General features: G+C 41.4%; 1 protein-coding gene across 7 annotated transcripts in view; it reads left to right on the top strand.

Annotated features, from left to right (window-relative positions):
- Positions 1-2324: 2324 nt before the first annotated feature.
- The window catches only part of MAST2 (microtubule associated serine/threonine kinase 2), a gene marked incomplete at its 5' end in the record, with an annotated part of 199737 nt that continues 176099 nt past the window's right edge, over positions 2325-25962 (top strand). For 4 of the 7 annotated variants that reach the window (XM_081226009.1, XM_081226008.1, XM_081226010.1 and 1 more), the window contains one exon: positions 2325-2513. In XM_081226009.1, the coding sequence (XP_081082135.1) occupies positions 2325-2513 (189 nt within the window). The remainder of the gene's footprint in view (positions 2514-25962) is intronic. The other 3 variants (XM_081226012.1, XM_081226011.1, XM_081226013.1) reach the window with 1 other exon arrangement.

Raw genomic sequence — 25962 nt, 5'->3', positions numbered from 1 at the left:
TGGATTCTCTTGCCAGAGACTGTGAATCTGGAATGGTGATGCAATTAGAGAGGAGAGAAGGTTAGAATCCCTTTGCACAAGTATGTGGCAGCAGCATAGCACATTGTCTGGTGGTGGTGTGGGAGTGGTGGTGACAGCACTGTCCTGAAATTGTCCCTAATGTGTGCTCTGGAGAGACTCCTTGTTTCCTGCCAGTTTCATAAGCCTGATTTTCCAATCTCTGTTCTGTTCTGTGAGCCCCTCTGTATAGCCTTCTAATAATTCCCCCTTAGGCTTAGGATAATCAGTTTGTTTCTGTTGTTTGTAACCAAGAATGTGTCAGACCCTGTACATGCAGGGAACTATAAACAGCTGGCATAACTATAAATAATTGGCATAGCAGGGATTAATAGGAGAAGGTGAGGTAGACAGAGACCAGATTTCAGATGGCCTTGCCAATCATAGTAAATTTAGTAAACCTCATCCTGAGGGTCATGGAAATCTATTTAACTGTTTTAAGCAAGGGAGTCACATGTTATATGAAGGTTCTTATAAAGGCTTTTTGGAGGATGGGTTTGAAGAGAAAGGGACTGGTTGTAGGTGAATGATTTAGAAAGATTTCCCAGTCAAGTAGGTGAGAGAAGATAAGACTTGAGCTGAGGTAGTACCAGTGGGATGGAAAAAGGAGACAGATTGGAGAGATGGTAAGGTTATAGAAGCAGCAGGACTTGTTCATTAATTGGGTGTGGGGGCAGGAGGGGAAGGAAGGAGTCTAGGATGACTTCCAGGTTTCTGGTTGAGGCAACTGGATGGATGGTGGTGAGGAACTGAAACAGGGAATACAGGAGCAGACTGATGATTGGCTGTAGAGTATACTGGTTGTGTGTGTAGGCTCTGGTATCTGACAGACCTTGGTTTGAATCCTGGCTCTGCACTTACTAGCTGTGTCATATTGAGCATGTTATGTAACTTGAACCTCAACTGTAAGCTGGAAATAATACAACTTACCTCTTGTTTGCATATGTGTGAATTGAATGCACAGTGTCTGGTATCCAGTAGTTATGCTGTAATGTTAGCTATTATTACCTCTCAGAAAGGGTGTAGGGCAGAGGCCAAGCAAAAATGGGTGAACCCTTCAGTAAAGGCTTCTGTGAAAGAACTCCAGTCAAGACAAAAGAGGAAAAATATGGTGCTTTGGCAGACCAGCTAAAGCCAGAAGGAGGAGGCCAGACAGGGCTGAGCTACAGCCACGTTGCTGAGCAGATGAGTCACTGAAAGAGGCAGGCTGAGCTGCCCACTGCTGTGGCCAGACTGGACTGGGCTATAACATGATGACTTCATTGTCAGTGGGGAATCATGGGGATGCCTTTTTGTCTTCGCCTTCCACTTGAAGGAATCCATCACTTCTTCCTCTTTTATAGGACTTTCCACACCCTGTCTTACTTGCTGGGAGCAACAGGAAACAGTGGAAAGGGGCAGAAAAGCCAGAATTTGAGTCCTGTCTAGTTTGCTCAGTGACCTGGTGCATATTACTTCCCGTCGGTCTTCTTATCTGTAACAGGAGAATGAACAGACCTGCCTTCAAAGTGTGATGTGAAAATCAGTTGACGGTTGGCTGGAAGGTGCTCAACAAAAAGGCAGGCATTAGTGTTCTGTTTACTGGTCGTCTATTTTGTCTCCTTGCTGCTCCTGGTCCCTCTCCACCTACTTCCTTGAGGACGCTGATCAGTTGTAATTCATTTTTGGATCCCCACCACTTAGCTTGGCCAGACACACAATTTCATGAATGGATGAATGAATGAACGAATCAAGGAGCTTCCACGGCCGCAGCGGGTGCGTCGGGGCCCCGCCCCCTTCCGCTCTCCGCCCCCTCCCACCCCCACCACGCTGTGGGGCCAAGGGCGGGTCTCTCGCGACCGTTCGCTGGCGCGTGCGCGGGAGGCGGCGCGCGGCCAGAGGTGGCGGGCGGGCTCCCGGTGCGCGCGCGCGAGGGGAAGGGAGGGGCGGGGCCGGGCTACAGGCAAGTGGTTGGCGGCTGCCTGTGCAGCCGGCTGCGGCGGTGGAGGCGGAGGCGGAGGCGGCGGCGGCCGGTGGCCGGCCGAACGTGTACCGGGTGGGAGAAGACGACGCTGCGGCGATGCTGCCGCCTCCGTAAGGAGCGCCGAGGAGGCCGCGGCTCTTGAGGCCCCAGAAAGCGCAGAGGAGCTGCTGGCTGGGGTCGGTGGCTTCGGGCGCCCGCCGGGCCATGGTGGCCGCGGGCGGTGGTTGGCGCGGTAGCGCCGCGGCCCGGGGCCGTGCGGGGCCGGGACAGTCGCTGCGCTGACGCCCAGGGCCCAGCCGCAGATATGAAGCGGAGCCGCTGCCGCGACCGACCGCAGCTGCCGCCGCCGCCGCCGGCCGCCCGCCGGGAGGATGGGGCTCAGCGGGCAGCAGAGCTGCCCCAGCCCTTGCCCTCGCGCCGGCGAGCGCCGCCCGGGAGGCAGCTACTGGAGGAGCGGGCGGGGCCCGCAGGGCCCGAAGTCCGGGAGCAGGTAGCGCTGGCCGGGGTCTCTGAGGGAAAGGATGGGGAGGGGGAGCCTGAAAGGGAGCGATGGGGGAGGGCGATCTCAGGCGGGAAGACTTGGGCTGGGGCGTTGAAGGGGTGGGGACTGAATAGTTCGGCAGAAGGAATGGGAGGTCTGGAGAAGCAGAAAAATGGGGAGTGGAGAAGTGGATGGAAGTGATGGTCTGGGGTTGAATAGGAAATGAGGGAGTAGGGATGAAAAATGGTCCTGTGGGGCGTTTGAAGTTAGGGGTTCTGGATGGGAAGAAGGGACGCTAGAATGTGGGCTGGGAGTAAATGAAGTGCAAAAGAATAGGCTTACTAAAGAGGTATGGAGGAATTATCCAGAGGGACAAATAGTGTAAGGTAGGGACAGCCAATAATATAGTAAATGTTATCCTACTTTCTAGAGGTTATGTTGACAGTTGTGAAAACGGGTGTCATTCCTAAGCATTCTCTGATTTGGCCATCGTTATAGTCTTGTAGGAATATGTTCCGAATCATTGTTAAAGTTTCTCTCCAGTAATGATTCATTTCACGAGAAAGCGCTTTTTAAACATGTGCTTTGGGGATGCATGTGTGTAATCCCAAACCCAATACTGTGAACAGAGAATTCGTGGATATAGTCTCTGCGTTCTAAGATTGTACCACTGAAAACACCTTAGTGGGAGAACACAGATAGAAGTGTAAAAAGTTCATGGAGTTTCTGAATGGACAGGATATGTTTATATAATTTATTAATCAAGTGTAGGTGTATTTAGAAGTAGGGGATAAAGGTCAGTTTTATCAAGGAGGAGAAGTTGTCACTAGTAGCTGTAGGAAGTTCAGTGAAAGGAGAGTATGTGGTTCTTGATCTTGTGGGATTTACAGAAAAATGTTCTGTGGTAATGAACTCTAGTGACAGCTTCCCTTTCGCACACTCTACTCTAGACCCTAGTGACTTCATCTTTGGATCTTTGAAGAGTTCTGTTAGGTCTTCTGCCTCTTTCCTGTATGTTAAATAAGTATTTTCCTTAGACATCATTCTTTATTATATAGTTTCAGTGATGCACATGTTAGCCCTTGGACTTTTCCCTCTTTTTTAAAAAAAATTATTTAGTTTACTTATTTTTGGCTGCGTTGGGTCTTCGTTGCTGTGCGTGGGCTTTCTCTAGTTGCTGAGAGGGGGCCTTCTCTTCGTTGTGGTGCGCAGGCTTCTCATTGCAATGGCTCCTCTTGTTGAGGAGCACGGGCTCTAGGCGTGGGGGCTTCAGTAGTTGTGGCGCACGGGCATAGCTGCTCCGCGGCATGTGGGATCTTCCCGGACCAGGTCTCGAACCCGTGTTCCCTGCATAAGCAGGCAGATTCTCAGCCACTGCGCCACCAGGGAAGCCCCTCTCTTTTTGTTTTTTTATCTTGTATTCTCCACCCAGTCCTGAGTAGACCGTGCCATTTCTGCCCTTGCTTTCAGGCCACTGAGCATTGTCCTCTTACTGTAATTTCCCTCTTCATCCTTGTGTCTTATATTCTCTGCAGTTCCTATTTGAAACATTTAAAAATGTACTTAAAGCCCAGATCCTTTCCTGACTCAATTTACCTGGTCTAATTGACCTTATCACATGCTTCACTAAAGAGTTCAAGGTAACTTGATTTCTCCCTCTTCTCTATCTCAGATTTCTGTGTTCTCTCATCTTTTAAATCTCAAAGAAGGAAGTATTCATCCTCTTTTCCAAGGCTAATCCCTCTATGTTCTTGATTTCACTCCTTCTCATCTGCTGTAGGCCCTTGTTATGTATGTTATTTTCTCTTTGTCTTATACCTCAAATAAAAACAAAACAACATGATTTCCCTGAGTTTTGTAACCTACTTAAGCTACTTTGTAATCTCATTTTTGCTTTGCCAGCATCCTTCTTGAACAATGAGTTTATATGCACTGTCTCAGCTTCTTCACCTTGTATACATTCCTCATATTATGATTTGGCTTCTACAAATAAATTCCCCCAAAGCGTTGTCTTCAACGTCACCAGTAACTTTGTGTGTTTGTTTATTTACTTTTTAACTGAGATGTGACTTATCTACAGTGTGCACATCAAAGTTTCATTCAGCCCATGAATTTTTACAGAATGAATACACCTATGTGACCACTCCTCAGATCAGGATGTAGAACATTTCCAGTACCCTAGAATGTTCCTTTGTGCTTTCTCCCAGGTATTACCCTTCTCCAGAGGTAACCACTCTCCCAAACTCCATCACCATGGATTAGTTTTGCCTCTTCTGAACTTCATGTAAATGGAATCATACAGTTTGTACTCTTTTGTGACTAGATTCTTTCATTTAGATTATGTCTGTGAGATTCATCTATGTTGTTGCTTTTAGAAAAAGCTTGTTCTTTTTCATTGCTGTGTAATTTTCCATTGTGTGATTATACCATGATGGATACTAAAACTTTTCCTTTTTTTTAAATTAAAAAATAATGTGTGTTGGGGCTTCCCTGGTGGTGCAGTGGTTAAGAATCGCCTGCCAATGCAGGGGACACAGGTTTGAGACCTGGTCCGGGAAGATCCCACATACTGCGGAGCAACTAAGCCCGTGCGCCACAACTACTGAATCCCGTGTGCCTAGAGCCCCTGCTCCGCAACAAGAGAAGCCACTGCAATGAGAAGCCTGCACACTGCAAGGAAGAGTAGACCCCACTTGCCGCAACTAGAGAAAGCCCACACAGCCATGAAGACCCAACGCAGCCAAAAATTAAAAAAAAAAAAGAAACAAGTGTGGCTATTTGTGAAAAATTTTCATTGTGAATTACACAGAGAGATGCAGCAGTCCCAGGGGCCTTTAAATGATTAACTATGATAGCCTTCCCCCATTCCTCATCCTCTCTGACCTCTGTGAACTATTTGTCACTCTTGACCATGTGTTCCTTCTTTTTTTTGTTTTTTCGTTTTTCTCTTTATTAGGTGCATTCAAGTGTACAATACAGTTGTTAAACGTTTCTGGTGAAATAAACGTCGGTTATTTTATAGTGAGCTTTTATACTCCAATTATGCATTTTAAAGTGTCTTTTATCTGATATTAGTACGACTACCTCAGCTTTCTTTTGATTAATTTTTGCATGTGTTCCTTTTTGATATTTTCTTCTCTTTTGTCATAATGTCCATTCTACTCCTGTTACTCTGACTGCTTCTTGGGTGTCTTTTACTGTTTTCTATCTCTGTCCCCAATATGTTCCTTGCGGATATGTCCTCTGTCCTTAGCTTTTTTCTTTTTCTTTTGGCCACACTGTGCGGCTTGGGGGATCTTAGTTCCCCCACTAGGGATTGAACCCGGACCCCCACAGTGAAAGTACCAAGTCCTAACCACCGGACTGCCAGGGAATTCCCAGCTTTTTTCTTAATTTTACTTTGTTTTTTAGCAGGCTTACCCTATTTGTGGCAAGTGCTTAGGATGTATAATAGGGTCTGTAGTTCTCTTTGTTCATAGCATTGTGTCACAGAACCTCCTTGTAGAGTGATCTGAGTCTCTAGGCCTGACCTCTTTCCTTAGCTCTACATTTCCATTTCTGGGCTTAATATTTCCACATTAGACCCTCAGCATTTGTGATCTTAACATTTGTGATTTTCATAAACTGATAGTGTCCTTGAAAGTCCATAACTAGAAATTATTTGATGTTGGAAAGTTAAAAATTTCAGTTTCGTGTGTTATGAGGCTGGGTGGATTATTCCATTCAGGGAATAAGAACCTAGCTGATCACCAAACAGCTACCTTTCACAAATGGCTTTGTTCTCCATTTCTCATGATATGGAATAATGCTTGTTACATGTTATACCATGCTGGTATTTAGGAATAATTTCTGAACAGGATGCAGAACTTGGATCTCTAGCTCAGTGGCTTACTGTATCATTGAAATAGAATCCATTATTTCTCCTTTGAAATGTGGTCTCCCTGTGTCTTTCCTTTTTCTTGTCATCAAACTTGAAATTATATCCATGGTCTTTGACTTTTCCCTCTCCCTTGACCCCCTTATCCAGATTCTGCTGGTTCTGTCTTCACAACATCTTTCAAATCTTTGTTCTCACTGTCATCACCTTAATTCAGCATTTATAAACTTTTGTCTTGGTTGTTGTAATATTTTAACTGCATTTACTCTGTTTTTAGTCTTTTAACCTCTGATTTATTCTGCATTCTAGTTAAAAAAAGATTGGAACTCCTTGCCTACCTGAGTTCCAGTGATAGATAAGTATTTGTTAAATGATCATTTTATTGCTTTATCTTCAGAAACTTTCATTAGCTTCTTGATACCATAAAATAAAGTTTGAAGAACTTGGCATTCAAGGTTTACTTGATACTTATCACTTTTTTTTTTTTTTTTTTTTTGCGGTACGCGGGCCTCTCACTGTTGTGGCCTCTCCCGTTGCGGATCACAGGCTCCGGACGCAGAGGCTCAGCAGCCATGGCTCACTGGCCCAGCCGCTCCGCGGCATGTGGGATCCTCCCGGACCGGGGCACGAACCCATGTCCCCTGCATCAGCAGGCGGACTCTCAACCACTACGCCACCAGGGAAGCCCACTTATCACTTTTTATTAGAGTCAGAGTTAGAGGCCCCTTCTCTTGGTTCCCAAGACTTTGCTTTGTCTCCATTGTAGCGTACATTATTGAAATAGTTTGTCTCTCTCATAAGTAAGTTCTTTGAGGCCCAGACTCTTTCATTTACCTAGGGCCTAGTATGTTATTTGAAACACAGTTATTAGTCTGAATATTTATTAGAAACATAGATATGCGTGCTGGCACTTGAAACATGTATTTCCTCAGCAATATTCTGATTGGCTGTCAGTCTCTCATCAGAGAAAAAACTCCTCAGAGGCTGTCTTATTCATCATTATACCAGCCTTTAGTGTTTTAACTGGTACGTAATGGGCATTCAGTAAATATTTTTTTACTGCTTAGGCATTTTCATATGTATATATATATATTTTAAATTAATTAATTTATTTAATTTATTTACTTTTGGCTGTGTTGGGTCTTCGTTGCTGCGTGTGGGCTTTCTCTAGTTGCAGCAAGCGGAGGCTACTCTTCGTTGCAGTGCGCGTGCTTCTCGCTGTGGTGACTTCTCTTGTTGTAGAACACGAGCTCTAGGCGCATGGGCTTCAGTGGTTGTGGCACACAGGCTCAGTAGTTGTGGCTTGCGGGCTCTAGAACTCAGGCTGAGTAGTTGTGGTGCATGGGCTTAGTTGCTCCATGGCATGTGGGATCTTCCCGGACCAGGGCTCGAACCTGTGTCCCCTGCACTGGCAGGCGGATTCTTAACCACTGTGCCACCAGGGAAGTCCCCATATATTTATTTTAATTAATCATCCATCTGAAAAGCTCTTTCTTCTCTGTCTTTGCCCATTAAAATTCTACTCAAGCTTCCAGGCCTAACTCATACCACAGAAACTGTTCTGTGAAGTTGTTTTTCCATGATTGGGCTGTAGTAAATAGCACTTCTATCCTTCTGTATTCATTTTGTATTATTTCATATCTGCTTTTAAGTTGTAAATTATTGAGGGTAGGAACTATATCATCATTTTGTCTATCATAATGCATAGTCAAGGGCTTTGTCACAATAGGTGTTAAGTAGTTATTTGTTGACTGAATGAATTATTTGTGGACTGAATGAATAGAAAAAGATTCAAATATTTTGAATTTTGAATTCTCTTGGCACCATTAAGGAATTTTCAAAATTATTTTCAGGGAAATCAGTATCTTCTCTTTATTCTGCACTATAATGTTAGTATATGGGCAAAAGCATGGGGGCAGAAAACATACAGAGGGGAAGCTGCATATATTGTGTAGGGAACTGTAATCAATTTAGTATTGTTGGAAGTTGAACTTGAAGCCATAGATGTTGAGTTAAGAGACTAAAGGAGCCTGGATTGCAGACGGTCTTTAGTATTACGTAAAAAGATAGTAAGTAAGGAAGCAGGGTGGTCTTTCTTGTTTTTTAGCTGGATTACTCTGGCAGCTGTGTGGAGGATACAATGTAGGACGTGGTGATTGAGGCATGGGCATTTGAGAATTTTTCTGAGTTTTCAATACAGAATGTCTATTTATTTATTTATTTATTTAGTTAGTTAGGCTGCCCTGGGTCTTATTTGGGGCACGCGGGATATTTAGTTGCAGCATGTGGGCTCTTAGTTGCTGCACGCGGGCTTCTTAGTTGCTGCACGTGGGCTTCTTAGTTGTGGCATGCGGACACTTATTGTGGTGTGCATGTGGAATCTGATTCCCCGACCAGGGATCGAACCCGGGCTTCCTTCATTGGGACCGTGGAGTCTTACTCACTGGACCACCAGGGAAGTCCCTCAATACAGAATGTTTATTAGCCCTCCCTCCCCTCTTGTCCAGAAGTAATATGAATAAGGGCCAGCACCTGAAAACCTGTTACCTTTGGAAGATTTGATTTCATCAGAGGTACTGGGAGCAGAGAGCCTGGGATGGTTGAAGCAGGTTGGACAGTGTTTCCTGATGAGGGTAGGACACATCTGCCTCCAGATTTTTCCCATCTTTGTTTTACTGGATGCCCTTAGCCTAAGATCAACCTAAAAGCTTTTTCCACCCCAGTTATTCATGGTGACCTATGATCAGGACTGTGAGAGGCAGCTTAATATTGCAATCATTATGCCTCCTTTATTGCTGGTCTTAGCTGCTTATGATTCTCTGCTAAATTTGCCACCTAGCTTTGTACTTTCTTGATAAAATCCCTGTGGTACCTTGGTAATCATTACTTTTTATCAGCAGTTGTTGGTTGTTTTTCTTCATTATATACATACTTGGGGTTCCAAAGAGTTTTGAAAACCAGGTTGTTGGGTCAAGGGCTAGCCCTGGGGGAAGATGAAAAAGTCCTCAAGGGAGAGCAGAGACTAGACCTTATTGGCAGTAAGGACTTACACAAAATGCATTGTTAGTCAGACATAGTTGACCACCTTTTTGTTGTACCTCATTGTTAACTCTCAACCTCTTTTCTCTGCACTACAGCCATGTGTACAGTGGAAGTACAGTAAATAATTGATGGGGAAAATTGACATCAACCTGAGCCTCTTACTTCCATATGCATTAGGTACTTTTCATCTTTACCGATAATTGTTGCACCTCTAAAATCTTAGTTTTGAGCTTGCCAGACTCTGACCTTCACATCATCTTCTGTTTCTCTAGCTCACATTCATTTTAGGATTTCCTCTCCAAAAATTGTTCAAACTCTTTGGAACCTCTGGTCTGTTGATTTTTTTTTTTTAAATAAATTTATTTATTTATTTATTTATGGCTGCATTGGGTCTTCATTGCTGCATGCGGGCTTTTTCTAGTTGCAGTGAGCAGGGGCTACTCTTCATTGCGGTGCACGGGTTTCTCTTTGCGGTGGCTTCTGTTGTTGCGGAGTATGGGTTCTAGGTGGGCTTCAGTAGTTGTGGCATGGGGGCTCAGTCGTTGTGACTTGTGGGCTCTAGTGCGTAGGCTCAGTAGTTGTGGCGCATGGGCTTAGTTGCTCCGTGGCACATGGGATCTTCCCAGACCAGGGCTCGAACCCATGTCCCCTGCATTGGCAGGCGGATTCTTAACCACTGAACCAGCAGGGAAGTCCAGACTACCTTTTCATTGTCAGTCACCTCATGCCTCTACTTTCCTCCTTGTCCAACTTAACATTTCATGGGCTATCATAATTACTCCTATGCATGTACCTTCAGTACCTTCTATCATATCTGCTTGAGAAAATTCCAACCATGATTAAACCAACTCTGCCTATTCTGCACTTGTGTCTAGGCAGCTGAATTTGGCTGGAGAAAAACACAACAATGCTGACATCTAAATTTGTGATCATGAACCTAAGGAGTCTTTCAGCAATGACAGTCAATCCTATGACATTCCCTAGTCCGTTCACTTTTTTTTTTTTTTTGGCAGTGCCACACAGCTTGTGGGATCTTAGTTCCCCGAAGAGGGATTGAACCCAGGCAGTCAGCAGTGAGAGCACGGAGTCCTAACCACTGTACCACCAGGGAGTTCCCTCCATTCACTCTTAAATGATAGTTTAATTGTTCTCCTCAAACTTCTAGCACTCTATTTGTCCTCTTTACTCTCAGTTGATGTCCTTGCTTCCTGTTTCACTGAAGAAAAAACAAAGATAATCCTGCAACTCCCATTACAAGTCACTCACTACCTATATCTGTACCCGCATTCCTTTTTTTTTTTTTTTTTGGTACGCGGGCCTCTCACTGTTGTGGCCTCTCCTGCTGTGGAGCACAGGCTCCGGATGCACAGGCTCCGCGGCCATGGCTCACGGGCCCAGCCGCTCCGCGGCATGTGGGATCTTCCCAAACTGGGGCACAAACCCGTGTCCCCAGCATCGGCAGGTGGACTCTCAACCACTGAGCCACCAGGGAAGCCCTGTACCCGCATTCTCATCCCTGTCTCTTATTGCTATGGATAATCTGTTCCTATTCCCATCTAAGGCCAACCCCTACATCTAAATAAGAGTTTTATTCTTGGAATTATTCTTTCCTACTCCTGAATCATTAATATTTTTTTTCTGTTGATGATTCTCATCAACATACAAGCATGCTACAATATTTTCAATCTTGAAAAAACTTCATTAACCCTGCATTCCCCCTCATTCATTCATCCTTGGATTCAACAAGTTTTTTTTTGTTGTTTTTTTAAAATTTTTTGGTTACTGTTGGGATTATAGAAGTGAAAAATGTGGATGACAAACCCTGCTTTCACAGTTTCTATTCTAGTAGAGGGAATCAGATAATAAAAGAAATAAGTAAAATATGTAGTTTGCTCTACAGTGATAAATACTACAAAGACAATAAAGCAGGGAAGGGGGATATAGAGTGATGGGGGATTTTATGGCTTAAATAGCATTATCAGGAAAGGCATCTCTTTGGAATGAGATGTTTGAGTAAAGACGTGAAGAATGTAAGAGATTGAGGCATTTAGATTATGTGGGGGAAGAGTATACTTGGTAGAGGGAATAGGAAGCACCTTGGGGTAGAAGCATACCTCCAGCTCTAAAATTTGTGTTTGAGGAACACCAAGGAAGCCAAGTGTGGCTGGAGTAGAGTGAGTAAGAGGAAGAGTAGTAGGTGAGCTCAGAGGGGAAAGGTGGGGAGAGGAGGGCTGAATTGTGGAGAGTTTCAGATTGGTAAGGGTCTTACAGGCAGCTGTGAGGATTTTGACTTTCATGTTGAACGAGATGAGAAGCCATTGGAGAGTTTTGAGCATAAGAATCACGTGATCTAACATTCATTTTAATCCCACTTATTTGGCTACTTTAGCGAGCATTGACTGAATGGGTATGTGGAACCAGTTAAGAGGCTCTTGCAGTTATTCAGGCAAAAGAGCAAGGGATACGAAATAATTGTGAGTAGGAGAGTGCTCCTCTTTATAACAAAACTACTTGAAAGAGTTGTCTATATCTTCTTTCATTTCCTCTCCTCTTGAACCCATTCCAGTGAAGTCAGGCTTTAGTCCCCTGTCATTCCACTGAAACACTTATGTCAAGGTCATCATTGGTCAAACCCAGTGGCCAGTTTTCAGTCTTCATCTCACTCAACCTGTTGCTTTTGACATGGTTGATCATTCCATCATTTGGCTTCTGGGACCATGCTGTCTTGGTTTTCTTCCAATCTCAGTGGTGCTTGAGAGGGTTCAGTATTTAATCTGCTTTTGCAGTCTATTCTCTCTCCTGATGTAATCTCATCAGATTGTATTACTTAACATTCCATCTCTGTGCTGCTAATTCCCACATTTATTTCTCTAGTCTTGACCTTTCTTTTGAACTCTCCTATTTTCAGTTGTGTATGTAACATTTCTATTTGGGTAGCTAATAGACCTTTCAAACTTAATGGGTCCAAAGCTGAACCCTGTTTTTCACTTCCCATTCCACTTCTTCCCCAGTCTTCCCCATGTCAATAAATGGCACTTTCATTCACTCATTTACTTAGAGCAAAACATGGAAGTTGCTTTTGATTCATTTCTTAACCTCATATTCCACATTCAGCCCATCAGTTCTGGTTGGTGCTACATTCAAATGGCATGGGACTTTTCCCCACTAGCTCCATCACTACCCTAATCTTAGCCTCTATCATCTTTCATCTGGATTACTACAAAAGTCTCCAAACCTGTCTTCCTGATTCTATTCTTTTACCTCCTCTCCCCTCCGCCCCCCTGATAATTTGCACACAGCAAGATCGGTATCATCCTGTAAAAGCTAAAATCAAAGTTTGTTACCATCCCCTACTCAAAAGTGGCTTTCAATCACAGTTGATCAAAATGGAAGGTGCTTGCTTTGTACTTAAGAGTCTACATGATCTGCCTCTTGGCCTTCTCTAACCTCCTTTCCTTCTACTCCTCCTCTTGTTACTGAGCTCTGTTCACACTGGCTGCCTTGATGGTCTCCAAATATATTAAGCATGCTCCTGCCTGAGGACATTTTAAAAATTATTATTTGAGGACTTCTATACTTGGTAGTTTTCTCTACCTGAGGTGTTCTTTTTCTGGATATATTTATATGACTGGCTTCCTCGTTTCATTTAGGTCTCTGTTCAGATAGAGGCCTTCCTTGACCAGCCTTTTTATTATTATTTTTTTAAGTAAATTTGTTTATTTTATTTATTTTTGGCTGTGTTGGGTCTTCATTGCTGCATGCAGGCTTTCTCTAGTTGCAGTGAGCGGGGGCTACTCTTTGTGGCGGTGTGTGGGCTTCTCATTGCGGTGGCTTCTCTTGTTGCAGAGCATGGGCTGTAGGCGAGCGGGCTCGGTAGTTGTGGCGCACAGACTTAGTTGCTCCGCGGCATGTGGGATCTTCCCGGACCAGGACTCTAACCCGTGTCTCCTGCATTGGCAGGCGGATTCTTAACCACTGCGCCCCCAGGGAAGCCTGACCAGCCTTTTTAAAGTAGCACTCTTAGTCATTCTCTTCCTCTCTTTTTATTCATGTCCTTTATTCACCTGTTACTGTCACATATTTGTTATTTATTGTCATTCTTACACATTAGGATATATGGTTCATGAGGGTAGGAATTTGGGTTGGTTTTTCCTTACTGCTGTATCCCAGCTTCTAGAATTGTATATAGGAGGTACTAAATAATTACTTCTTGAGTGAATGTATAGTGATTAAGTCATTCTCTGACCTCAGATTCCAACTCTATTACCTGATGCAAGTTACTTAAGTTCTTTAAGCCTTACTTATCCCATATATATGTAATGGACATACTATCATTACCAATTTCATAGGGTTATTGTTAGAATTTAATAAACTAATCCATGTAAAACACTTATTATAAAGCCTGATACCAGTGAGCACTCAATAATGGTTAATTATTATATTTTTAGGGTAAGTGCATAGAATGTGTGAATATAGAGTTCATATTTTTCTGTGTTCTCATCTGGTTTTATAAAGAAATATAATAGAAAAAGGTATGTCTTGACCTTTGATTTGTTGGTGTTATTGAACTCTTCTTTTACTTTGTTCAGCTTGAAAAGATGGCTTTAATTTGTGCATTTTTCCCTTTAGGGAAACTTTTATGGATTTCTTTCTTAAGTAACTGGCTTAGAAGATATTATAGTCTGCCTAGATTTTAGAACATAATTAAGAGCAAATTCAGGCCAAGGAAACCGCATTTTAAAATTCTGTAATATCGTTTTAGTTGTACCAACTTTAATGTAACAAAATATTTTCTAAGGGTGAACCTGGGTAGCAGATGCACAAATCCTTTAACCTTTAATGTGTTGGGAGGTTAATATTTTAAAATTCTGTAATATCGTTTTAGTTGTACCAAATTTAATGTAACAGAATATTTTCTAAGAGTGAACCTGGGTAGCAGATGCACAAATCCTTTAACCTTTAATGTGTTGGGAGGTTAACAAGCCACATAGTTTCTCTGCCTGTATTTCAGCAAAGCAGAGGTAATATAGTACTGTCTGGCCGTCTAATTTTCATGACTATTTGAGATCTTCAAGAATGTTTTAAAGACAAAAGAGTTTAAAAATAGTTGGCATTGGGAATTCCCTGACATTGCAGTGGTCAGGACTCTGTGCTTCCACTGCCACGGGCCCAGTTTCAATCCCTGGTTGGGGAACTAAGATCTTGCAAGGTGCGTGGTGCAGCCAAAAAAAAAAAAAGTTGGTATTAATTTTTAAAAAGTCCTTAAGTTGTTTCAAAAGGGTGTTACCAAGATGATTTTTTTTTAGGTGACCCCAGGAAATCTGAGTCCTGCCTTTGACCAGTAAGAGAATGGGACATTTTACTATTAGCTCTCATGCTAGTAGTCTTATATATATGTATATATATATATATATATATATATTTTTTTTTTTCTTTTTAATATTTATTTATTTGTTTAGGCTATCCCGGGTCTTGGTTGCAGTGCGCAGGATCTTCGTTGCAGCATGCAGGATCTTTTTTTTTTTTAGTTGCGGCATGCGCACTTCTCAGTTGTGGCATGCGGACTTCTTAGTTGCGGCATGCGAACTCTTAGTTGCAGCACGCATTTGGGATCTAGTTTCCCAACCAGGGGTCGAACCCGGGCCCCCTGCATTGGGAGCGCAGAGGCTTACCCACTGGATCACCAGGGAAATCCCAGTAGTCTTTTATATTTAAGAACATTAGTTGCTGTAAAAAATACATTCAAAAGGACCTAGACTAATGGAGGCTCTACCATTTTCTACACATGGCTTCCAAGGTCACCTGAGGCAGGTGGGGGAATCTTGTGGGAGTTGTTGATGGGCAGACCTGGAAATGGCTTAATCACTTCCACCCATATTCTGTTGCCAGAATTCAATCATAGGGCCATAGCTTGTGCCCAGGAGGAAGGTGAATCATGTTTGGTCAATATCTAGCTAGTCCTTGCCATAGCCCTCAAACCCTAATATGGTCCTCAACTAGAACTATGTAGAAATCCTATTATTCTGGGTATAGACCACCTAGAACCTTCATTCCTTATAGGCCCACAGAGTTTTGGGTAATAACCGTTTTGAATGCATGTAAAGGCCTTTTTGCAAGAATACCTAGGAGGTCTGGAACAGCTTGTTTTCCTCTGTGTGTGGCAGAGCTAGTCTCTGGCAACCCCCACACTCTTTCAGGTCTTGGTTGCTAGTGATAGCCTTCTGTAGACATTTCTCAGTTTGTCCACCCAGCCATGTGGAAGAGAAAAAAGCCAGAAGGAAGCCAAGAGAAGCCAGAGAGGAAGGCGACTGGGTCTCAGCTATTTTCACTTTAATAGGCTCCTGGAAGGAAGTGTGGCCCTAGACACCCTACCTCTGCACGTGCTTTGACTTCTTAAATTGTGGTACAGTACACTTACCATAAAATTTACGATTAGTGACATTCAGTACATTCAAATGTATAACCATCACCACTATCTAGTTCCAGAATATTTCCTCCTTCCCCCAGTCCCTGGCAACCACTAATCTGTTTTCTGTCTCTGTGTGAACTGTGAACATTTCATATAAAGGGAATCATACAATACATGGCCTTTTATGTCTGGCTTCTTTTATTTAACGTAATGTTTTTGAGATTCATCCATATTGTAGCATATATCATCAGTATGTCATTCCTTTTTATGGCCGAGTAATATTCCATTATATGGATATACCACATTTGGTTTATTCAGTCATCAACTGATGGGCATTTGGGTTGTTTCTACCTTTTGGTGATTGTGGTAGTACCCCTATGAACATTTATGTACAAGTTTCTGTTTGTACACCTGTTTTTCAATTCTTTGTTTCTGTATACAGGAGTGGAATTGTTGGATCATATGATAATTCTATGTTTAAGTTTTTGAGGAATTGTCAAACTGTTTTCCACAGTGGGTGTATCATTTTAACATTCCCACCAGCAATTTACAAGGGTTCCAGTTTGTCTGTGACCTTGCTAGCACTTGTTGTTTTCCATTTTTAAAAAATCTAGCCATCCTAGTGGATAGAAATATCTCATGCTTTTTTAAAAAAAATATATATTTATTTATTTATTATTTGGCTGTGCTGGGTCTTAGTTGCGGCACACAGGATCTTTAGTTGTGGCATGCGGGATCTAGTTCCCTGACCAGGGATTGAACCCGGGCCCCCTGCCTTGGGAGTGCGGAGTCTTAACTGCTGGACAACAGGGAAGTCCCTGTCTCTTTACAATCCTTTCCTTTCATCTCTTCCTTTTCCTTAAAATCTGTAAGTTGAAAAACCTTGGGGCATTTGGCTTGTAGAGTTTCCCAAAGTCTAGATTGCATAGTTATGGTGCATTTCAAAATGTTTTATGTCCTGTTGTATTTCCTGCAAATTACAGCTGGCTACAGAGGCTTAATCAGCCTCAGGTTCAATTCCTTTGGCAGGATTTTAGATGGTAGTGTGTTCTTTCAACAGGAGGCATGTTATGTCTGCTTTTTGCTCTTTGATTGTAGCAGTTGCTGATGCTCAGTGCTGAGATTCGCTAATTGGGAATTGCAAAGTAGTGATATAATTCTATCATTTTGTTTTCATTTATTAGGTGGCATAGCATTATAAGGAGATGCTTCTCATCTACTGTTTGATTCCCAGTGGTATAGTTCATGTAAGAATGGCCTGATTCTTTCCTTTTATTTACCTAGTTTTTAAGGTAATAAATTGGTTCCCTGTCATCTTCAGATGGTGATCAGTTAGTTATTTTTTATTATCAGTGTGGAGTCTTACATTTAAATGTATATGATGGGTTTCAACCCATATTTTATATATATATATATATATATATATATATATATATATATATATATTTTTTTTTTACTGCTAATTGAAGCTCACATTGTCCTGTTGTGGTCTAGGAAGAGCCTCTTCAAACTGGTTCCTTAGTCTTTTTGACCCAATCCTAATAGTTTTGATAATTTTCTTGCTATCTCTTACATTGAACTGTTCCAGGCTCATTTTCCACCTTAGACCTGGAATTAGCTGTTTCTCTAAGAACTCCTGTTTTCTTTTAATGGGAAATGGAATTTCAGAACACCTGCAGTCTAGATCCTAGTGGGTAGAGTTAGAAATATATATAATAAAAACTATCTTGGCAATCAACAGTGATATTGACAAAGGACTACAGAGGTTTTTTTAAAACTTAATCTCCCATTTATTACATTAGTATCTCCTTTCTTTCATACCAAGAATCATGTTCCCAAAGACTCAGGGGATGATAGAATTAGAATATCCAGGAATTACTAATTTGCTTTATCATATGTTAACTGTATAACAGTCTCTAGTGGCACTACTAATGTACTACCACCAATGATTAATGAAAACTGTTAAAAAAATTTTTTGTGTATGCTGTCTCCACCTTCTCCCCTCATTTTTTGGTTGACCTATATCTACATTGTCAGATCATATAGCCATTATATACTATACTCTCTCCTGTTTAGTGAACACTTATTTATAATTTTATAAAGACCATATATTTAATGCTCATCACCATATTGATATATCTCTAGTTTTTTTTAAATGAAGTATTGTTGATTTATAGTGTTGTGTTTCTGGTATACAGCAAAGTGATTCAGATATATATATCTATATCTATATTTATATATAGATATATATATTCTTTTTCAAATTCTTTTCCATTATAGGTTATTACAAGTTCCCTGTGAATATAGTTCCCTGTGCTATGCAGTAGGACCTCGTCATTCTAGTTATTTTGATTGTATGAATCTTTTGTTTTTAAACATGTGTTTATTTTATTTTATTTTATTTTTGGCCGCACAGTGTGGCATGTGGGATCTTAGTTCCCCGACCAGGGATCGAACCCATGCCCCCTGCAGTGGAAGCTCAGAGTCTTAACCACTGGACTGCCAGGGAAGTCCTGATTGTATGAATCTTGTTCTTTAGTAGATTCCTTAGGAAGGACATGTTGGAACAATATTCCCTGAGTTATTTTATATTGATAACATTTTGCCTGTCCCCTTAACCTTGAAGGTTAGTTTTCCTGGATATAAAATCCTGGGCTCATACTGCCTTTCTTTGAGTATCTTATATATGTAACCCTGTTTTTCTTCTGGCATAAAGAATTGTTGTCGGGACTTCCCTGGTGGCACAGCGGCTAAGACGCCACGCTCCCAATGCAGGGGGCCTGGGTTTGATCCCTGGTCAGGGAACTAGATCCCACATGCCTGCCACAACTAAGGAGCCTGTGTTGCTGCAACTAAGACCCAGTGCAAATAAATAAATATTTTTTAAAAATGTTGCCATAGTCTGATAGTGATGCAGGTTTTTCTTATAGGTCATGTTTTTTTTTTTTTTTTTAATGCTGAAAAGATTTTTCTGTTAAAGTCCAGTTATTATACTAAAATATATCTTGGTGTTGGTCATTTTGGATTTATATGTCATGCACGTGGTGTGCTCTTCCAGGATGTAGTTTTCATATATACAGTTTTAATTTCAGCAAAGTTATTGAATTATAATTTTAGTATTGATATTTGTTCTGTTGCCTTGCTTTGATTTTCTTCTACAGGGACTTCTATTTGCTGTATGTTGGATCTTCTTTGCCTCTCTTCAACATATCATTTTCTCTCAAACATTTTTTTTCCTCTTCATAAAAAAATAAAACAAACAGAAAACCCCAAGACATTTCATCTTCTGTGCCTCTTAAGGCATTATCTCTTGTTTGTATTCTCTCTTGTGTTCCTTCAAGTTCAGTCTTTTTTTTTTTTTTGCAATGGAATACTATAATGAAATAAATGAATGAACTCCAGCTACATGTATCAACGTGGATAAAACTCAGGAAACCTAATACTGATTCAAAAAAGTCATGAAAGAATATGTTTATATAAAGTTGAACAACAAGCAAAATTTTGCAATATATGGATGCAGTAATATGTTGTAAAACCATACAGAAAAGCAAGGCATGAAAAATGACACTGATTACCTCAAGCAGGGGAAGGAGATGTGACTGGGGGGGGCTACACAGTGGGTTTTGTCATTCAGAAATGATTTGTTTTTGAAGCTGGGTGATGGGTACAGGTACATAGGTATTCGTTTTATAATTTATTCAAACTGTACAGATATGTATATTATAAAATTTATAATGTATTATGAAAAATAAATAAAATTAAAAAAAACAGGAATAATTGGATAGAGTACTGGTGGGAGGGTAGATTGTTATAGGACCATCCCTGAGGTCAGAGGGAATAAAACAGTACTGCTGAAGTGGAGCTAGATGTTTAGGCGATTTCCGTGTGAAACATGGCTGTGAATGGGAACAGAAACCAGAGAGCTAAGGTGATGGTAGGAGGAGGGGCAAAGAATGATTTTTCTAAGATGGGAGATACTAGACTATGCTTGTTTGCTGCTGGGAATGACACAGAGACCATAAAGAAGGACCAGATGGGAACATAGAAGAGAAAGGGAATAATGGAAGGGGAAGGAGGGGCTCGGGTCTAGGGCACTGGGCCTCAGAGAGAAGGAGAGGTCCTCAGGCCCTTCATTGTAACAGGAAGGAATGAGACAACAGATGAACACAGATACTGGGAGGTTTAGAGATTCAGTGGTGGGAAGATGAAGGCCCTGGAACAATTCTCCCATGTCTGATGGCTTTTATTTTGTCACTGAAGCATGAGATAAGATCATTTTTCTTGGTTCAGCTGTCTTCCATCAGTCTGTGAGTGAGTCTTCACTGGAACAGTGTGGCATGGTGGTCAAACATGTAGGCCTTGGAGGCAGGCAGGCTGGAATTTGACTTTTTGCACCCATTTAACAAACATTTGCTGAATCGTGCCTTGTACCAGTTTTGTCCTGGGTCCTGCTGAGGGCGCAAAGGTATATGGCCCCAAGTCTCAGGGAGTTCACTCTCCTTATGGAGCAACCGGGAGGTGGGGCCCGTCATTTCTTAACTGATCTTTTATTTCTAATTTTTTCTTAAGCTCTCTCACCTCACTGGTGAGTTTATTTGAATCTGATTCATGTTTTGTAGCATAAATGTCTTTAGTAAATTTTAAAATCATATGTTACAAAAGGAAATGCTAATGTATTTATCTGCATTTTTACTTACTGTGTTCTTTCTCTGTTCCTAAAGTTGCTTATTGTATTATTTCCTTTCTGTTTAGAGAACTTTCTTTCTTTCTTTTTTTTTTTTTTTGCGGTATGCGGGCCTCTCACTGCTGTGGCCTCTCCCACCGCGGAGCACAGGCTCCAGACGTGCAGGCTCAGCGGCCATGGCTCACGGGCCCAGCCGCTCCGCGGCACATGGGATCCTCCTGGACCGGGGCACGAACCTGAATCCCCTGCATCGGCAGGCGGACTCTCAACCAATGCACCACCAGGGAAGCCCCTAGAGAACTTTCTTTAGCCATTCTTTTAGGATAGGTTTGCTGCCAATAAAGTCTCTTAATTATCCTTATTTCTGAAGGTCATTTTCCCTGGTTATTGCTTCTGGGTTGACAGTTCTTTTCTTTCAACACTGGAAAAATACTGTGCTTCCACTTTATTCTGGACTACATAGTTTCTGATGAGATATCTGTCATTCAAATGTTTTTTTTTCTTTTGTTTGTAATTTTTCAGAATTTTAATTATAATGTTTCCTGGCATATTTCTTTGGGTTTATTCTGCTTGGGGTTCACTCAGCTTCTTGAATCTGTAGGTTTATGTCTTCTTCACTCATTTGGGAGGTTTTCAGCCATGATTTATTCTAGTACTTTTTCTTTCTTTCTCTCTTTGTCCTTTCCTTTTGGACTCCAATGACACAGACATTAGATCTTTAATTACAGAACCATAGGTCCTGAAGCCTCTGTTTACTGTTTTCACTTTGTTGTTCATGTTGAATAACTTCTGTTCTTCTGTCTTCCAGTTCACTGTTTCTTTATTCTGTCCTCTATGTTCTGCTGAAAAGCTTATTCACTCAGTTTTTTTATTTTGGTTATTATATATTTCAGTTCTAAAATATCCATTTGGTTCTTCTTTATGTTTTATTTTTTCCTTTGATTCAAGTATGGATACCTTTGCTCATTGAAATATTTTTATCATGTATGTTTTATACCCTTTTGTCTCTCATTTCCTCTGTTACTGCCATCAATTGTGTTTAGTTGAAGAAAAATTTTGTTTTTGGTGTAATGAACCATTTTAATCCCCTTTCATTTCCTTTTGTGTGTGTTTTTTTTATATTTTCTTTTTGCTTTGCCACAGGGATTACATATAACATCCTAAATTTATAACCGTCTAGTTTGAATTGGTACCAACTTGAATAACATACAAAAACTCTGCTCCTATACACCTCTATTCTCCCCCCCCCTTTATGTTGTTCTCCCAAATTATATCTTCATATGTTGTGTGCTCAGTAATATAGATTTATAATTACTTTTATGTATTTGGCTTTTAAATCATGTAGAAAATAAAAAGTGGAGTTATAAACCAAAACCATAATAATACTCACTTTTATATTTGCTCATGTAGTTACCTTTACTGGAGATCTTTATATCTTCATATGGCTTGAAGTTCCTGTTTTGTGTCTTTTCATTTCAACCTGAAAGATTCCTTTTAGGGCCGGTGTAGTGGTAATATACTCCCTCAGCTTTTGTTTATCTGGGTAGAAATCTAAGTTGACAGTTTTTCCTGTCAGCACTTTTTTTTTTTTTTTTTTTTTTTGCGGTACGCAGGCCTCTCACTGTTGTGGCCTCTCCCGTTGCGGAGCACAGGCTCCAGACGCGCAGGCTCAGTGGCCATGGCTCACGGGCCTAGCCGCTCTGCGGCATGTGGGATCTTTCCGGACCAGGGCACGAATCCGTGTCCCCTGCATCGGCAAGTGGACTCTCAACCACTGCGCCACCAGGGAAGCCCAAGCAGAGGTATTTTGATAAGGATTAAGAGAATGTACTTTGATTAGTGTGGCACCTGGGTTTGACTCTTGGCAAGGTAGGTCAGGAAGACTCTGCCATAGGGTATGGATTTTTCTTCACCTACTGAATTTCCATTCATATGGGATAAGACAACTCTATTGAGAGCCCAGGTTCTTAGCCTGATAGACAAGTTTTTAGTGTGTAGACTTCTGTTTTCAGCTGTGAATCCTTTGCTTACTTCTAGTCCTATCCTTAATAGCATGATACAGTATAAACACAACACTAGCCTTGTGGGTAAAGTTAGCCTGAGATTTGCTTTGATATTGTGGAGGAGGGAAATGGTTCTGATCAAGAGAGGGAGGACTCTCTGTGAGGACTCCCAGAGCAATAGGCAAAATAGCCACAACTTAGTACTCTGAATTAAAAGAGAAAGCAATAAACTCTTAGAGTTGGAAGGAGCATGTAGATATTGTGTAGTCAGGCAATTTTCAACCTTTTTTTTTGACATTTGAAATTTATATGTCATATATTAGATATGTTATTGTTACAGTAGATAAATACACATGATATGTAATTTCTGGCATGCAGGCTGTAATTCTGCCTTTTAAAAAAATCTCACTTAAGAAAGAATGTTGTAACGTAAGTGAACTGACTATTTCATTGATAGTGTTTACCAAGAACCTGCTTTCATTTAATTAAGAGAGTATACTGATTGCAAACTTGAGTACTTTAAGTCAATTTCAAATAATCTGTGACACGATCCTCACAATTGGTCAACATATATTTGTGTTGATGGCATCATATTGAAAGTTTTTTATTTAGTCTCGTGGTTCTCAAACTTCAATGTGCTTCACAGTCACCTAGAGGGCTTGTTAAAACACGGATTGCTGCTCCCCTCCCCCAGAATTTCCTATTTAGTAGATCTGGGGTGGGGCCCTAGAATTTGCCTTTCTAACAAGTTCACAGGTGATGCTGATGCTGGTGGTCTGGGGACCACATTTTGAGAGTCACTGCTTAGGCCAACTTTCACCTTACTTTTTCAGTATCCTAGGGGCACAGTCCATTCCTTTTAAGATGGCCTTTTTTCACTGTTAGATGGTTCTTCCTATAATTAAACCTACTTCTCCTTCTGTTATTTTTATCCAGTATATCAAACTGGCCTCTGAAGTAAGAAGTTTACTCTCCTATAACAGATAGCCCTCTTGTAGTTGAAGAGAGTTATTCATGTCTTCTTTGTTTTATTTATTTCACGTTAAATGTTTATAGTTTCCCTAATAGTTATTGGAAGAGTACTGCAATTTGTAGTTATGTTAATATTGCCATAATAGTGTTTTATTTGTAACCTTGTTTCTCTTGCTATATTCCCTGGGATACTATGCAAGCCAGAAACCTGGAAGTCATCCTAGGCTCCTTCCCCTCCTTTAACTCCCTGTTTTGCTGAAGAATCATTTGAGTGTAGAAATGATAGGAACCAGATAGAAATTTGATGCAATTTAAGCAGAAAGGGGGAGCTTACTATAAGGGTACAGTGGTATGCTGTTGAATCTGAAAACATGTGGTTTGTCTGGATCTCTCATAAGTGACTAGAAATGGGAACTAGAAAACTGCAAGAAGCAAATTAGTTGGGAAGTTAGAAAGGAAGTTCCTCTTCCCATGCCCTTCTTCTTTCTTGGGCTATGTGTAGTTCTGTTTTATTTGCTTCATTCTCTTTTCCTGTCTTTTAATGAATTCTTTGGTAAATTCAGTAATGTTCTGCTGTTTTAAAAAGTGCAGTCTAGCTGAGCAAGAGAAGTAAGATACGGAACAGTTCATACAGAGTGATTCCATTTATCTAATATTCTGTTCGAAGCCTGGATAGTAGTTACCCTGGAGGGGTAGTGTAGTGACTAGAAGGGTGCACAGGGGGCTTTCTGGAATGCTTGGTTATGTCTTTTTTTTTTTTTTAATCTTGATGCTGGTTCCATGGATATGTTTAACTTGCAAAATTTATTGAGTTATATGCTTAGGTATATGTACTTTTCTGAAATGAGTAATATACTTAAGTAAAAGTTAAAAAGACGTTCCTGATTTAAAAGTTGAATTTCATTTCCCATTTATATTTCCTTCCCTTTGCAAAGTTTTGACAGCGGAGACTTGGATTAAGAAGGTGCATGATCTGCTTTCATTATTCCTCTCCTCTGTTTTCTGGCTTCTTTACTTTGGTATGTTATGATAGGGAATAGGGAGATTGAAAAGGATATGACTTTCTTTTGGGACTTCCCTGGTGGCACAGTGGTTAAGAATCTGCCTGCCAGTGCAGGGGACACGGGTTTGATTCCTGGTCCGGGAAGATCCCACATGCTGTGGAGCAGCTAAGCCCCTGCGCCACAACTACTGAGCCTGTGCCCTAGAGCCCATGAGCCACAACTTTCTTTTAACTGGTGCTGATCTAATCCCATCGGTTGTCGATCCTTTCGTGGCTAAGACTAACTGTTCATCCATACAGTGTAGCAGGCATCCAAGTGCTGGCTCTCTCAAGTTCATTTGTAAGATATTTTTGGGATACTTTCCTTTCCATATTGCCTTCACATAGGATATTCCTTCAGCATGATATCTTACAAGGCCTTCTCACTTCCCTCCACCCAAAGCTGCTTGCTGAGGTGTTGCTTCTGTGAATGGCCAGCCCTTTTTGGTGGGTCACCAGCATTAGTGCCCAGACCCTGCTTTCTTCATGGTTTCTACTTGATGCATAGGTACTGTTTCATCCTCGACACACCAGTTGGTGGGAATATAGGCTGTTCCTTTGCTGCCTTCTCTTTTTGCATTGACTACTCCTTCCAATTCCCCTTTCTCCCTGCTCATTCCTTTTAGAGTTGGATGGGCACATCAGTTGCTTTAATGGTACAGTGCCTAAATATCCCCCTTTATCCTTTTATCCATTTACTACCAATTTTTAAAAAAATATTTATTTATTTATTTATTTATTTGGCTATGCTGGGTCTTAGTTGTGGCATCTTAGTTGTGGGATCTTTGTTGCTGCGTGCGAGATCTTTGTTGTAGCCTACTGGATCTTTTAGTTGCGACATGCGGGATCTTAGGTGCGGCATGCGGGATTTATTCCCTGACCAGGGATTGAACCCGCGTACCCTGCACTGGAAGCATGGATTCTTAACCACTGGACCCCCAGGGAAGTCTCATTTACTACCAATTTTAAAAATACTTTTTCCTCGGGAATTCCCTGGTGGTCCAGTGGTTAGCATTCTGTGCTCTCACTGTCAAGGGCCCAGGTTCAATCTCTGGTTGGGGAACTAAAATCCCACAAGCCACGCTGTGCGGCCAAAAAAAAAAAAAAAAAACCCCAAAACAAATGAAAAAAACCTTTTTCCTTTTCTCTTCAGTTATTTTTCATCAACTTCACTCTTCTTTTTATGCTGGGGTATTTGTAAATTATATTCTGGATGGCCACCGCTAAGCAATGTTTGTACTTTCCTGTGTGTGAACTCACCGGTCACAGTATATGACCCTAGAGGCTTTATTTTTATTTTTTAAGTTATTTATTTGGTTGCGCTGGGTCTTAGTTGCGGCAGGCGGACTCCTTAGTGGTGGCTCACTGACTCCTTAGTTGAGGCACGTTGGCTCCTTAGTTGCAGTTCGCCAGCTCCTTAGTTGTGGCATGT

Source organism: Mesoplodon bidens, assembly GCF_964165515.1.
Source record: "Mesoplodon bidens genome assembly, chromosome: 2".
Taxonomy (NCBI): Eukaryota; Metazoa; Chordata; class Mammalia; order Artiodactyla; family Ziphiidae; genus Mesoplodon; species Mesoplodon bidens.
The sequence above is the reverse complement of the archived record's forward strand: the minus strand, read 5'-3'. Positions and strand labels throughout refer to the sequence as shown.